The 13,657-nt window shown below is 45.8% G+C and overlaps 1 protein-coding gene across 1 annotated transcript in view; it reads left to right on the top strand.

Moving 5' to 3' along the window:
• Positions 1–1,816: 1,816 nt before the first annotated feature.
• grm3 (glutamate receptor, metabotropic 3) overlaps positions 1,817–13,657 on the top strand; it is a gene marked incomplete at its 3' end in the record, with an annotated part of 27,337 nt that continues 15,496 nt past the window's right edge. Inside the window, exons 1-2 of the mRNA XM_080842669.1 lie at positions 1,817–2,248; positions 11,525–12,416. Of these exons, the coding sequence (XP_080698795.1) occupies positions 1,826–2,248; positions 11,525–12,416 (1,315 nt within the window). The 5' untranslated portion in view covers positions 1,817–1,825. The remainder of the gene's footprint in view (positions 2,249–11,524; positions 12,417–13,657) is intronic.

A 13,657-nucleotide genomic window follows, 5' to 3' on the forward strand; every position in this document is an offset into this window, starting at 1 on the left:
AAATCAATTAGAAATCTCTTAGTGTCAACATAGTTCTTGCTAAAAAAAATGTTTTTAACTGTCTGGTTCTTTAAACATGAATATACGAAATCTAGCATTATTATAGTTTGAAACCAGTTAAGAATAATGACAGTGATGGCAATAATTGGCCTGATAATTTATGTGTTGACCTTACCTTATGGTGTACTTAGCTTAAAGATAACAGGAATAGATCAATTGCACACATGCACACCGACTCACACACACTTTATATTTCAACTGTGTTGGAGCTTTTGAGGAAGTGGTCCTGTGCTGGTGTCCAGTTCCTGGCCAAACTCAGAGTGCCCACTCACTCTCCTGACCCTTTGAGGGTGCTGGCTCAAATCTGGGTCAGCACCATCGCCCTGGAGAGTCTCAGCTCCTGCCAGCTGTGGGTGACACTCTCAAAAACCTTCCCTGATCCCCTGCTTCTCTCTTCCGAGAGAAAGAAGGAAAAAGAGAGAGAGGGGGAAATAACACAAAAGGGGAGCCAACATGACACGGACACACACACACACACACACACACACACACACACATTTACACACACATACCAACACTGAACAGAAACACACACAGCCCATCACTCACATAAACAAACACATTGTCCTCCTGTCTCGTTAGCGCCTGCTGTCCCTAACTGCTGAGGAGGAAGTTGGGCCAGATTACAGAAGAGCTCCTGCTCCTACTCCTGCTCTCTCTCTTTCTTTTTCTCTCTCTCTCTTTATTCTCTCTCTCTCTCTAACTCTCTCATTCTCACTCCTACTCTGCTCAGCTCAGCTCAGCGACGCGGGCCAGGAACTTGCGTGTTGGCTGTTTTGTGTGCCGTCCTCGCTTGGATGAGATACCATTGCACGGGTTGAGTATTATCCAAGGCTTGGATGAATCCCTAGGACAGACAGCTCAACTTTGTGCAGATGCCAGGGCATTGGATGGAAAGGGGGGAAACAAGGCAGAGAGAAAGAAAAAAAAAGAGGGGGGAGAAAAACTAGGCAGGCTTTTGGCACGGCGCATAAATGCACGGTCGGCTGGGGAATCTGCAAAAGGGAAATCAGATTAAGGAGGCTTTTCCGAGCCCCGAGATCAAAACACGAGCTTAGATATCAGCTCCCTCATCTGAGTGGCGTTAGCACCTCCCAGCCAATGGGGGCTCAGGCCTATATTTAATTAAGCCATTGAAAGTGCAGAGCAAGAAACTTTGAGTGTTTTTTCTGTCCGTTGGAGACACAACCAACTCCACAGGCCCCAGGGCCCCAGGCAGCACCGGTGACCAGAGCGGTCAAAGCTGAAGGCTTTTTGTGTCCCTCTCTGTGCAGAGAGTTCATTTACTCAGACTATGGAGGGGGGTTTGGTGAGGACAGGCGTACTATTGAGCAATGCCACACAAAGGGAGAGGGCAAAGGAATTTTTAAAGGGAATGTGCTTCTGTCCTTCTCAGCAATACACTACCCTGCCCTATATCATATTATATACATATACATTGTTTTAATTCAATTAGCTTAATGAATCCCCTCATTCTGTCATTCTTTCCTGTCTCTATCTCTCTTTATCCCTCTCTTTCTCAGTGCACCCCTCGATGTGTGATCCCGCTGAGCACTCCCTGACTGGTACATGGCCCACCCACGGGGCCCCCGCTTGCTCCCCTGACGTTCCTCTCGTCCCAACTCCCCGGTAAGACAGAGACCCCTCCCCTCCCTTTCCCGCCACCGACACCACCACCTTCTCCTCACCTCCTCCTCCGCTACCACCACACCTCCCCCTGTGACCCGCCATGCCAGTGGGGGTGCAGCCTCTCCTGCTGGCCCTGATGGGGGCCAGGTTGCTGCTGCCCTCCTGCGGAGACACCCCGCGCCGTGAGATCAAGATCGACGGCGACCTGGTCCTCGGCGGCCTCTTCCCCATCCACGAAAAGGGCATGGGCATGGACGAGTGCGGCCGCATCAACGAGGACCGCGGCATCCAGCGCCTGGAGGCCATGCTGTTCGCCATCGACCGCATCAACGAAGACATGTCGCTGCTACCCGGCGTGCAGCTGGGCGTGCACATCCTGGACACGTGCTCGCGCGACACCTACGCCCTGGAGCAGGCACTGGAGTTCGTGCGCGCCTCGCTCACCAAGGTGGACGACACTGAGTTCATCTGCCCCGACGGCTCGTACGCGCTGCAGGAGGACAGCCCGCTTGCCATCGCAGGAGTCATCGGTGGCTCCTACAGCAGCGTGTCCATACAGGTAAGGAGAATCACTTAACAATTCAGCAACTGAATCAGTGCATTAAATATGATACAATAAGCCCTGTTTAACTGTGCATAGGGCAGTGCACGTGTTAAAAAATGTGCTTTTTTCATCTAGATCTATTATACAGATTGCTGAGCATCTAGATCTATTTTGCAGATTGCTGAGCATCTAGATATATTATACAGATTGATGGACATCTAGATTTACTATACAGATTGGTGTACATCTAGATCTATTATATACAGATTGCTGAACATTTGGCAGTGATCTGGCCTTTTCTCTTGGTTTTAGCACTTGGCATTGTTGTCTTACTTGCCATTTTTATTGCATTTTGGTGTTTACCTAGATTAAGATGCCTGAAAACTGTGTCCATGTGTAAAACAAAGCAGCTGTCTGGTGGTAAACAATGGAAGATGTTGGACCAAATGTTTTGTTACACTTGGCAGATGAAATGGATAGATTGATCCACTAATACACGAATATTATATGAAATGGTGTAATTAAATAATAATAATTCATTTAATTTATAGCTCACTCTACATTCATCTGGATCTCAGAGTGCCAATTGATGGCTGAAGTATTTTTTGTCAGTAAACAGGTTTTGTAACACTGCAAAAAAATTGGTAATGAGTGAATAGGTAATCTTTTGTCACACATATCATACTTTGGTTTGTAGATGCTCAGACTTTGTGACCAGTTGCATTCACATACAAGTGACATTTCAGAAATCTCAACACTTTGGGGGATTTTGAGCAGATGGTTCCATGTCATACAAACAGTGCATTAGAAAGCAACGTTTTCTGTTCATATCTATGACAGTTCATACTCTTGCATTGTATTACATTTAAATATGGTTCTTTGAAGTCTTCAATAACAACATGTCTTTAACTAGACGTAACGCAAAGCGTTACAAAATATGACCGAAATATGCGCCGTTTTGGCACAGAATGAGTCATGGTTGTCAGTGTGTTTGTGTGTTTTTATGTGTTTTGTGTGTGTAAATTGGTTTGTGTTTCATTTGTATGTATTAAAGGAATTATTTGTGATAGATTTTGATTATTTGGTAATGTAATGTTTTGTGTACTACTTTTTTGGTAGATTTTTCTTTTGCAATGTAGTTTGTTAAAACAGGTCACATAAAGAGGTGTGGAAACAAAGTGAAGTTTCCAACCACCAACAGGTAGCGCTATAGGTGATATCAGTCAGGCATATATACAGGCATATGTACAGGTTCGGGCCAGCGTCCACTCTAAGACATTTTCTCTGGATCAAACAATGTTCGCAAGAGTTATAAGAGACTTTGTGTTTTGTGGCAAGCACTGGCAAGTTGGCAAAGTTTGAGGGTCTGCCACGCCCACACCTTCCGACTAATGAGAAAATCTTCTATAACGTTTAGTCGCCCATGGCTGAAGAGTAACCTGACCACATTTCAAGGCGTTACCATTGCATTTGTCGGAAGAGTTCGATCAGATGCGAGGTGTGCAAACGCCGTCAAAACGCATCTTCCACTCAAAATGGCCGACTTCCTGTGGACCTGCCACCATGGCGTCAAGAGACTTTTTGGTGCGTCCAAGCATGATGAAGAAGTGTACCAAATTCCGTCAAGCTATGCCAAAATAACCCCAATTCACAGGGTTTTTTGCAATGTTCTAGGGGGAGCTACAGAGCCATTTTGCTCCATCCATGAACAAAAACTCTACCGAAGATGGACGGTTACAGGCTTGATGTCCCTGGCAAATTTGGTAATTTTTCGAGCACTTTGACATATATGCAATTGAGTTATAAGAAACTTTGTGTTTTGTGGCAAGCACTAACAAGTTGGCAAAGTTTGAGGGCCTGCCACGCCCACACCTTCCGACTAATGAGAAAATCCAATATAACTTTTAGTCGCCCATGGCTGAAGAGTAGCCTGACCACATTTCAAGGCGTTACCATTAAATCTGTCGGAGGAGTTCGATCAGAAAACTCTACCGAAGATGGACGGTTGCAGGCTTGATGTCCCTGGCAAATTTGGTCATTTTTCGAGCACTTTGACATATATGCGATTAAAACACCTAATTTTTGCTTTTTAATTCTTACCTAGGTGGCGCTATATATGTAATGACTGGTTATGGTATGGGTTGACATGGCCCCTTAACACAAACATACAAGAACAATTTGGCCCTCCAAGGCCCTACGGTTCTCGGGATATTCAAAGAAAACTGTGTCGCGCTACCTACAGGCCAGTTGGTGTACAACCATATAAATCAATTTATTGCATGCCCCCCGTCAACGGAATTCCACGAAACTTAACGTGCAGTCAGAAGGTGTCATAATGATCCCTCACCTCCGATTTCTTGCAGTTCTGACCTTGTCAACTTACAATTATCATTTTTTTACAACACTCCATTTTTGCTTTTTCATTTGTAACTAGGTGGCGCTATACATGAAATAAGTGGTAGTGGAATGGTTAAAGTGGCCTCTTAAGACCAACATACAAAAAAAATGTGGTCCTCCTAAGCCCTACGGTTTTAGATTTATTCACAGCAAACTGAATCGCCCCGCCCTCTCTAAAAGGGCTCCAGTCCGACGGGGGTGCAACGGATCAAAATCAATGGTTCCACGCTAATCTAGTGCGGCTACATGCCCACCAAATTTCGTGCACCCCGGTGTTTCAGTGTCCCGGGAATCGTTGACAGAAAATCGGCTCTCGCGCGGCAGGTCATAATAACATTAAAAAAAAAAAAAAAAAAAAATGTTTTGGGGTCCAAACTATAACTGAGGACAATCAACGATCATAAACGGTTCCGTACTGAATTCTAACGCTATCAAAACAAAAAAATGGTGATCCCTTCCATGTTGCCTTTGTTTCAGTATGTTAAAGGTCGGGATAGCCTCGAGGTTAGAGCTATGCTGTTATGCTCATAGGAGGACTCAGGAGGGAGAAGATGTTCAAAGATGGGTTTTTATTCTACCCAAATAAGGCACAAGGCAGTAAACTAATGACAGTACAAAATTAATATAAATAATACTTTCCAAAAGACATAGCAATAGACATCAGAGCCTCAATACAAATATGCACATTAAACAGTCGACTACATATAAAAGACCACCTTAGCTGGTCTGATGGAAGAGCTCGTAAGGCTTACACCTTATTAACACAACAACTCTTAAACAAAACATAGGTAAAAGAACCCAGGTAACTAGTCCAGTGAGAGCTCCAAGGACTAACGTCCTATTAAACTGGCAACTCTCTCGAACAAAAGCAAAGGGTGTTTAAGTAGCCTAGACACTACCTCCAATTGGCTCATGCCAATTATTAATAGCAGGTGTGGCATCGGCCCAGGCACCAACACCTGTGGCTCACAGCAGCCATACTTAATTAAACAAATGTCCCACGTAGCTGGGAAAGGGAACTACACTAACGTAGTAAACAGGGCTCAGTGACGACATAGCCACACATGATAAATCAGCCATTCGAAACAAACGATTACGGGTTATTTCAGCTTAACCCGGAATTTACGACAGTAGGCTACTCTGAACTCTCGCGCCATCTTCACTAACAAACAGACGCACGCAAGACAAGACAAGACTTAAAACAGTAAGACAGACGTTATGCAATGTGAGAATATGAGTTATGATTTTAAACTAAATAAACGGAACATATTGACAAGACATTGAAATTGTGTGGTTATTTAACACTAAAAGGTCTATATCCCTCGTCCGGGATATTTTTATTTTTTTGTCAAAAAAAATGTTAAGCTCCGCGAGTTTTCGTCTTAGAGACATAAAAAGAACAACCACGGAAACATTGAACCCTTTTCTTTTATAATATATACAGTTCAAAATGTTTAAATAAATAAGCACTTTGTCAGGGGAATAGAACTGATGTGTTGCACTTTCTGGTATCTGAGTGGGGTTTCTGCTGCTAAGGACCCACCCATTAGCAAATGACAGCTATTCATATGATAAGGGGATGGTGATTCAGTGATCTCCATTGGGTCATGGTGTGGCAAGATTCACTCCGGGGGTTTTGGGCCACAAAGACATTCTAGGGCAATTAGGATATGGCCTTTGTCTTTGCGAGAGGTGTCACAGGTTTGTTCACACCAACTCATCAATATGCATATGTAGGGGCACAGATTTAGGAATGGCACAGGACACTCTGAAATTATAAATATGTGGTAGTGAAACAAGACATACTTTCTGAATGCTAAACTAACATGTGTTTAGCCAACACCTATGTTTACAAGGCTCAGAAATAAAAAGTCTTGTGAATAAATCTTTACAATGTGTTTTTGTACAAAGTCTGAGCACCTATGAAACAAGGTTTTTCCAAGGGTATGTTTACGTTTGATTTAAATTAAACTTTTTTTTACTACATTCCTTTTACTTACATGATATTATTGTTGAGGTCTTCTAGAATAGAATCATATATTTCATTTGTGCATCAATGTTTTTAGTTAAGCAAAATGTACAAAAACATCAAGGCATGTCAGACAATTTAGAAAAGTCTAAAAGCCCTTGGACCTTAGAGTGTTAAACAGAAAGACGTCGTTAACGGAACATGTAAACTGTACACGTATACGAACATAGAACACGCAACACACACACACCAGTCCAGTAAGGCAGCAGCCTACAGGCTGCAGTGGCGGGTCACTCAGGTGCCCCGTCACACAGTACTTGATATTTGTGATAAAGTCCATCTGTCCCCAATGTAAACAGTAAATAATGTGTGGTCAAAGGTACGTGAGGGGAATGCTGTAATTGAGGAGGTAAATCAGTTTTATGATAACCAGAATGTTCCAGTTCAAATCCTGCTTCTCCACACTTCCTGTGGAAGTGTCCTTGAGCAAGGAACATTGTGTAGGACCTGAGCAATGACTGCCTTTGAGGGTGGATGGGAGAGAATGCAAGGCCTTCTTTGTGCAGTGCTTTAAACCTCCAGAATGGAAAAGCACAAATGCACAAATGCAGTCCAGTTACCCATAACACACCTAGAAGCTTTTTCTAAACCCCTAACGCCCAAGTCTGAAACACCTCAGTGCCTTAGCCACCCAAAAATAAAATCGCTAATCAACCAGTCACTTTACAATCAGCCCAAGTGATACAACTTATACCATCTGTACATTGTGCCTCAATAAGCAGAGGCAGGGATGTGAAACACATATCAACCGACAGTTCATAAAACTTAGGCTAGTTCATAATACAAATATTTTTTCTAAAGTAGCTTACAGTATGAAGATGTGGGAATGTATTTCATGATAAATTATATTCCAATATTAAATCAATGTGATGCTTTGTAGGCACTCCAATTGCATTGCCAATGAAAATAAGGTAAAAAAAATTCAATATTGGCCTGATTTAACCTGACTTCCGGTATGATCCAAGCCCACCTCCAGTCTTCTATCCGAATACAGATACAGAGAAAGATATTTTTGTTGCCTGACCAGATTTAGATGCAGATAATGACGTCTCTGTACACTTCTATATGCCACTCAGAAGGAGCTCAGGTCTGCTCGAGGTCTCATCTCCTTGCAGGAAGTGTTTGCTAGTACCTCTGTGTCCTTGTCCCTTCACCATTAATAGGTTACTTGAATGTGCCATGAATTCTCCGAATGCAATCTCATATCTGTTTACTACACCAACACGCACATAAAGGACGTGCTCAAAACAAGGTTTTCAGCAGAGAGCAGATGATCTGAAAGTAGACAAGGATGCAGAGGAGGAAAGCAATGAGGTGCAGATGGAGGTGCAGGGGCTGAAGCCGATTTAGCCTACCGAGAGGAGTACAAAGGGCTGTGGATGCTTCTGAGATTGGTGCCATCCATCATTGAGCTTGGCAGTCCACATTCTGAGGGGACTTGGCTGGAATGTTTACGGAATTATTGAAAGTTTAATTAACAACGGTAAATGAAAGGATGAGAAGGTGCAGCAAACACTAGACAGCATCACAGACCTTATACAAAGGCTATGTGCCAGAGAGGATTGCCGAGAGTATCTGGCATTCTGTGATGTAACCGCTTATGCATAATAGAACTTTTTTTTTCTCATTGTCAGAAAACTCAACTTATCAGCCATTGTGCAGGAGACACCTTCAAAAGAAATGTATATCAGGGTCTTGGATGTTGCAGCACTATTCATGGCCACTGTCGTGAATACCCATTTTGCCTGGGAGATACAGGGCTTTGAAATTGTTTCAAATCACCTCTTTGTGTGACGTGACAAAGACATTATAGAAATATTGTGTCTCATTAGCGGGGGTGTATTGAGACAAATGTCTACAGGACCATTTTGTTACAGCCTCTGAGGTGACAGAGCTGTTTGATGCATGCCACTCTGAACTCGACCAGGCACAGTAGACACATCATCATCATCATCTCGAAAGCTCTCTAAGACGCATCCGGGTGAGTCTAGATGAAGGTGGAGAGGAAAAAATAAATTAGATCTTTGTTTGGTGAAGCTTGAAAGCTGTTAGTTTATGTATTTGTATGTGTGTGTGTGTGTGTGTGTGTGTGTCTGCCTGTGTGTGTCTGTGTGTCTGTGTGTCTGTGTGTCTGTGTTTGTATGTATGTGTGCGGTGTGTGTGTGTGTGTGTGTGTGTGTGTGTGTCTGTGTTTGTGTGTTTGTGTGTTTGTGCGTGTGCGTGTGTGTGTGTGTGTGTGTGTGTGTGTGTGTGTGTGTGTGTGTGTGTGTGTGTGTGTGTTTGTGTGTGTGTGTGTGTGTGTGGCTGGGAGTTGACATTTCTGCCATCAGCCGGTGAAGCGCCTGATCACTTTGGACTTTCCGCGGCAACCTCAGAATAATGAGTTTTTCGATTTGGCCGTGTTGTTTATGCTGTTGTATATTTATTTGTCGAAAGTGTTTCCGTTTCGGAGCTCGTGCACTCGGCAAGCACTGACTCGTAACAACAAACACCAACCACTTTCTCTGTCTAAGAGAGCACCTGATCCATTATTTAAAAGGGAGTGTGTTCGTGAGAACTCTCAGTGCCCCCCCCAACACACACACACACACACAGTTACTGCACACAAACACCCTTATTTGTGTGTCTATTGTGCCGCAAATTACGTCTCTTCATCCACCCCGCGCTCCTCCTCTCTCTCTCTCTCTCTCTCTCTCTCTCTCTCTCTCTCTCTCTCTCTCTCTCTCTCTCTCTCTCTCTCTCTTCTCTCTCACCCACTCCCTCCAGCCGGATACGTGCCCAGATTAGAGCTATCGCTATGACATTGTGTGCATTGTGTGGCTCTGCTTTCGAGTAGCACCAGTGACAGAGGCATTTGCATTTGCATAGTTTAGCATACCCACCCCACCGCGCACCCTCCCTCTGTGACTTCACAAAAGGCTGCTTTCCTCCCTATCTGCTCTGGAATCCATAATCTTTCCTTTTCTCTCTTTTCTGTTTCTCTCTCTCTCTCTCTCTCTGTTCCCCTACTCTCTGTCATTGTATTATTTTTTTCATCACAAACGTATCTTTTTCGCTGTCCTGGAGAGGGTCTAGAGAGTGTGACCTCATCCACTGTTTGTTCTCTTTAACTGCTGCTATTCTCCACCGGCCTTTCATCACCAACAATTAGTCACTGTTTCTTCCTCTCCATGCAGTCATTGTGGGCTTTGGCCGAAGCATCTCTGCTGTCAAACCCATATCACCCCAAGAGATCTGTTATTCTTACATTTTGTAAATGCATCTTTTAGCCTCCTTGTCTTTGTCTTTCAGTCTCTACCTCTCTGACTTCTCTCTCTCTCTCTCTTTCTCTCTCTCTCTCTCTCTCCCTCTGGGGTAATTTCAAAGGTTATTTCCCTTCTGTGCTCCATTCATTCCACAAGCAAGCCGACTGAATTGTTGGATGTTGTGTGCTGATCCATCCAGAACTAATTGCTAATGTTTGACAGTGCTATCTTTTCCCTATTTTGGTGGAATCACATCCCATTCCATTGCCAGAGATGAACATAGAGCTGAGTTTTAACCCCCACCCCCACCCCACACACACCCACACACACACCCACACACACACTCACACACATACACACACACACACACACGCTCAGCTCAGCATTCCCCATCTTTGAATTCGTCACATCCCCCTTACATCCCCCTTACATGTTACAGCGACTATATTGGGTCGAGCCTTAATTGTCTCCCCCTCACTGGGCCACAAAGGAATTTAGAACAACAGCGGCGATCCGATTTCGGGGCAGCAACGGCTCAAAGCCTGCGATGTATGAAGTGAGGGAGATGCGTGGAAAAAAAGGAACAGGTTATCAGCTGTGAGCAGACGCCACCACCGCCGTGCACCAGTCAGGGCTGGGGGGGGGGGGGGGAGACGGGGACGGGGACGTGCAGCGCTGCGGGTCTCAGATAGGCCGGGGCTCGCTGCGTGGGTGTCATTTAGCATATCTGGTGTGTGCTGAGCTAACAAGCGGCAGGGCTGGAGCACAAACACATGTCGCTCGGTCGCTCACACATGCTCAAGAAGAACTCAGACTGCAGACTGAGTGCCTATGCAGCAGCACTAATCTTTGTCATTCGTAACTGTGTCAAAGACAGGCTGACCACAATAAACTCTTCCCCGCTAGGACGCTCACACACAAACACACACACACAAACACACACACACATGTACACACACAAGCACACACACACACACACACACACACACACACACACACACACACACACACACACACACACACACACACACACACACACACACTAATGCCTTGCTGTCAAGAAACCATCGAGGCTTAACACGACTAGTGCAACTCTTTGATACAATATCATACTGAAACATGCCAAGATCTGTCATTTCCCCCTAAAGCCTGGATTATTTACGCAACTGCATCTTGTCAAGGCATCTTGTCTGAGCAGAACCATGCTTAATAAAACATCACATCTCCCAGAGTGCATGGCTTTATCAGACTTACAGAGAGGCATCCAGTCGGTCTGCAGTGCCTTTTGATAGTTCAGATGTGTCAGAAGCACAGTGCGTCTGACCAGAAAGCAAAGCCAGCTTTCTGCTCAGGCTCGGTCGGGAGCATGTGTTAAATGTTAAATGGGCTAATGTGACTTGTGATATAGAGAATGCAAAGAGAAGCTGGAAAAGGAATGCTGTATTTTTCTGTTTCATAGACTAAATAATTCAGGCAAAGCTGACTCACTGATTGAAAACAGTGTTTACATCTGTGATCCTCTCTCTACTCTCTTCTCTCTTATTTTTTCACTCTCTCGACAATTTTTTTTTATTGTTGTTGCGCTTTTTTTCCCATTCATTTTTTTTTGTTTCATCGCAGGTTGCCAACTTGTTGCGGCTATTCCAGATCCCCCAGATCAGCTACGCCTCCACCAGTGCGAAGCTGAGTGACAAGAGCCGCTACGACTACTTCGCCCGCACGGTCCCCCCCGACTTCTACCAGGCCAAGGCCATGGCCGAGATCCTGCGGGTCTTCAACTGGACCTACGTGTCCACGGTGGCGTCTGAGGGCGACTACGGCGAGACAGGCATCGAGGCCTTCGAGCAGGAGGCGCGTCTGCGGAACATCTGCATCGCCACCTCGGAGAAGGTGGGCCGCTCCAGCTCCAAGCGCTCGTCCTACGAGGCGGTGGTGAGGCAGCTGCAGCAGAAGGCCAACGCGCGCGTGGCCGTGCTCTTCCTGCGCAGCGACGACGCCCGCGAGCTGCTGGCTGCCGCCGCCCGCCTCAACGCCTCCTTCCTGTGGGTGGCCAGCGACGGCTGGGGCGCCCAGGAGAGCATCGTCAAAGGCCACGAGGCCTCGGCCGACGGCGCCATCACGCTGGAGCTGGCCGCCCATGCCGTCCCGGAGTTCAACCGACACTTCACGCGGCTGCGGCCTGAGAACAACGCACGCAACCCCTGGTACTGGGACTTCTGGGAGCAGAAGTTTCAGTGCTCACTAGGGGGCAGTAGTGGCAGTGGCAGCGGCAGCATCAGCAGCCTGGGTGTGCCTCAGAAACCGTGTGAGCACAGCCTGGCCGTGGACGAGTCCAACTTCGAGCCGGAGTCCAAGATCATGTTCGTGGTGAACGCGGTGTATGCCATGGCCCACGCGCTGCACCGCATGCAGAGGGCACTCTGCTCCAACACCACGCTGCTCTGCGACGCCATGCGTAGCCTGGATGGCAGGAAGCTCTATAGGGACTTCCTGCTCAACGTCAGCTTCAGAGGTAAGTGTGGTTTTCCAGGGCTCTAGCAGGGCCTCCTTACTCCTACTTTGCTCTAAGTTTTTGGGCTTTCGTTGGGAAAAATGGGAGCCGGTGGTTATCATATTGTGTGGACAGCCGAGGTCATGGGAAAGGCTGGTTGTTTTTTTTGTTTCAAGTTGTTAGGTTTCATTCTCACACACGAAAGTGCAGATTTAAACTAATTGTTCAAAATGAAAGTCTTGTGGTTCAAAGTTGTTGGCCTTGACTGAACAGCTGGTCGAAAAGACTATTCATTTCCGACATGCACACTGACTCCTTCACCCTCACAGACAATTCACAGCAATCACTAGCATAACATGACATGACTTAGTAAAGACATTATGACAACACGCCATTCGGCTCTATAATTTGGCGCCATTCGGCTCTATAATCATCAGACTCAAGTATGTTATCTGTTGACGGTCTCGTATCAATGGCACGTCGGAGTGTCATTTCGCGAGGCCCGCGGAGGTCTCGCAGTAATCAAGCCAATTGCTGCTGTATAATTACGGGCCTGTTTATCTTAATTACATGAACACAGTGACTTACCGGCGTGATGAGGGGACCTGGCAGGTTTCGCTCCAAGGCGTGCTGAAAGAGGATTGCACAGGAGAGAGAGAGGGAGAGAGAGAGGGAGGGAGAGAGAAAAGGAGACAGGCTGGCATAAAGGTGCTTGGGTATAAATAAACCCATGTCGGAGAGCTCTCGGGGGGAGTGGGGTGTTAGGCTAAAGATGTGCTTATTTCCACGCTTCAACCATGACAGCAAACAAAGTCACTCCGAAATAACTAAGAGCAAACTTCCCCAGGGGATAAGTGTGGATAGAGGGAACAAGAAAAGAGGAGGAATGGCCGCGTTGCCTGAGTGACAGAAAGGTGATGGCAGAGAGAAGGAGAGAGAGAGAAGAGAAAGAGAGTTAGACGGAGCGAAAAAATAAATGAAGTTGAAAGGAGGTTAAGATAAAGAATGTCACAATGTTTGCCACAAGGGGAGTGCACAGAGTACTCAGAGACAAAATCAGCAATACAGTCGGAGCAGAAGGGAGTGGAAAAGACAGAGGTGTGTGTGTGCGTGAGTGTGAGTGTGAGTGCGTGAGCTTGCATGCAGGAGAGAGAGAGAGAGCAGGAGAGATAGGGAAAGATAAAATGGTAAGAGCCTTGGAGTGGGATGCTATGCGTCAGCAGAAGATGATTCTCTTTGAAATTCACCATCTTCATTTTTCA

The sequence above is a fragment of the Sprattus sprattus genome, assembly GCF_963457725.1.
Source record: "Sprattus sprattus genome assembly, chromosome: 7".
Taxonomy (NCBI): domain Eukaryota; kingdom Metazoa; phylum Chordata; class Actinopteri; order Clupeiformes; family Clupeidae; genus Sprattus; species Sprattus sprattus.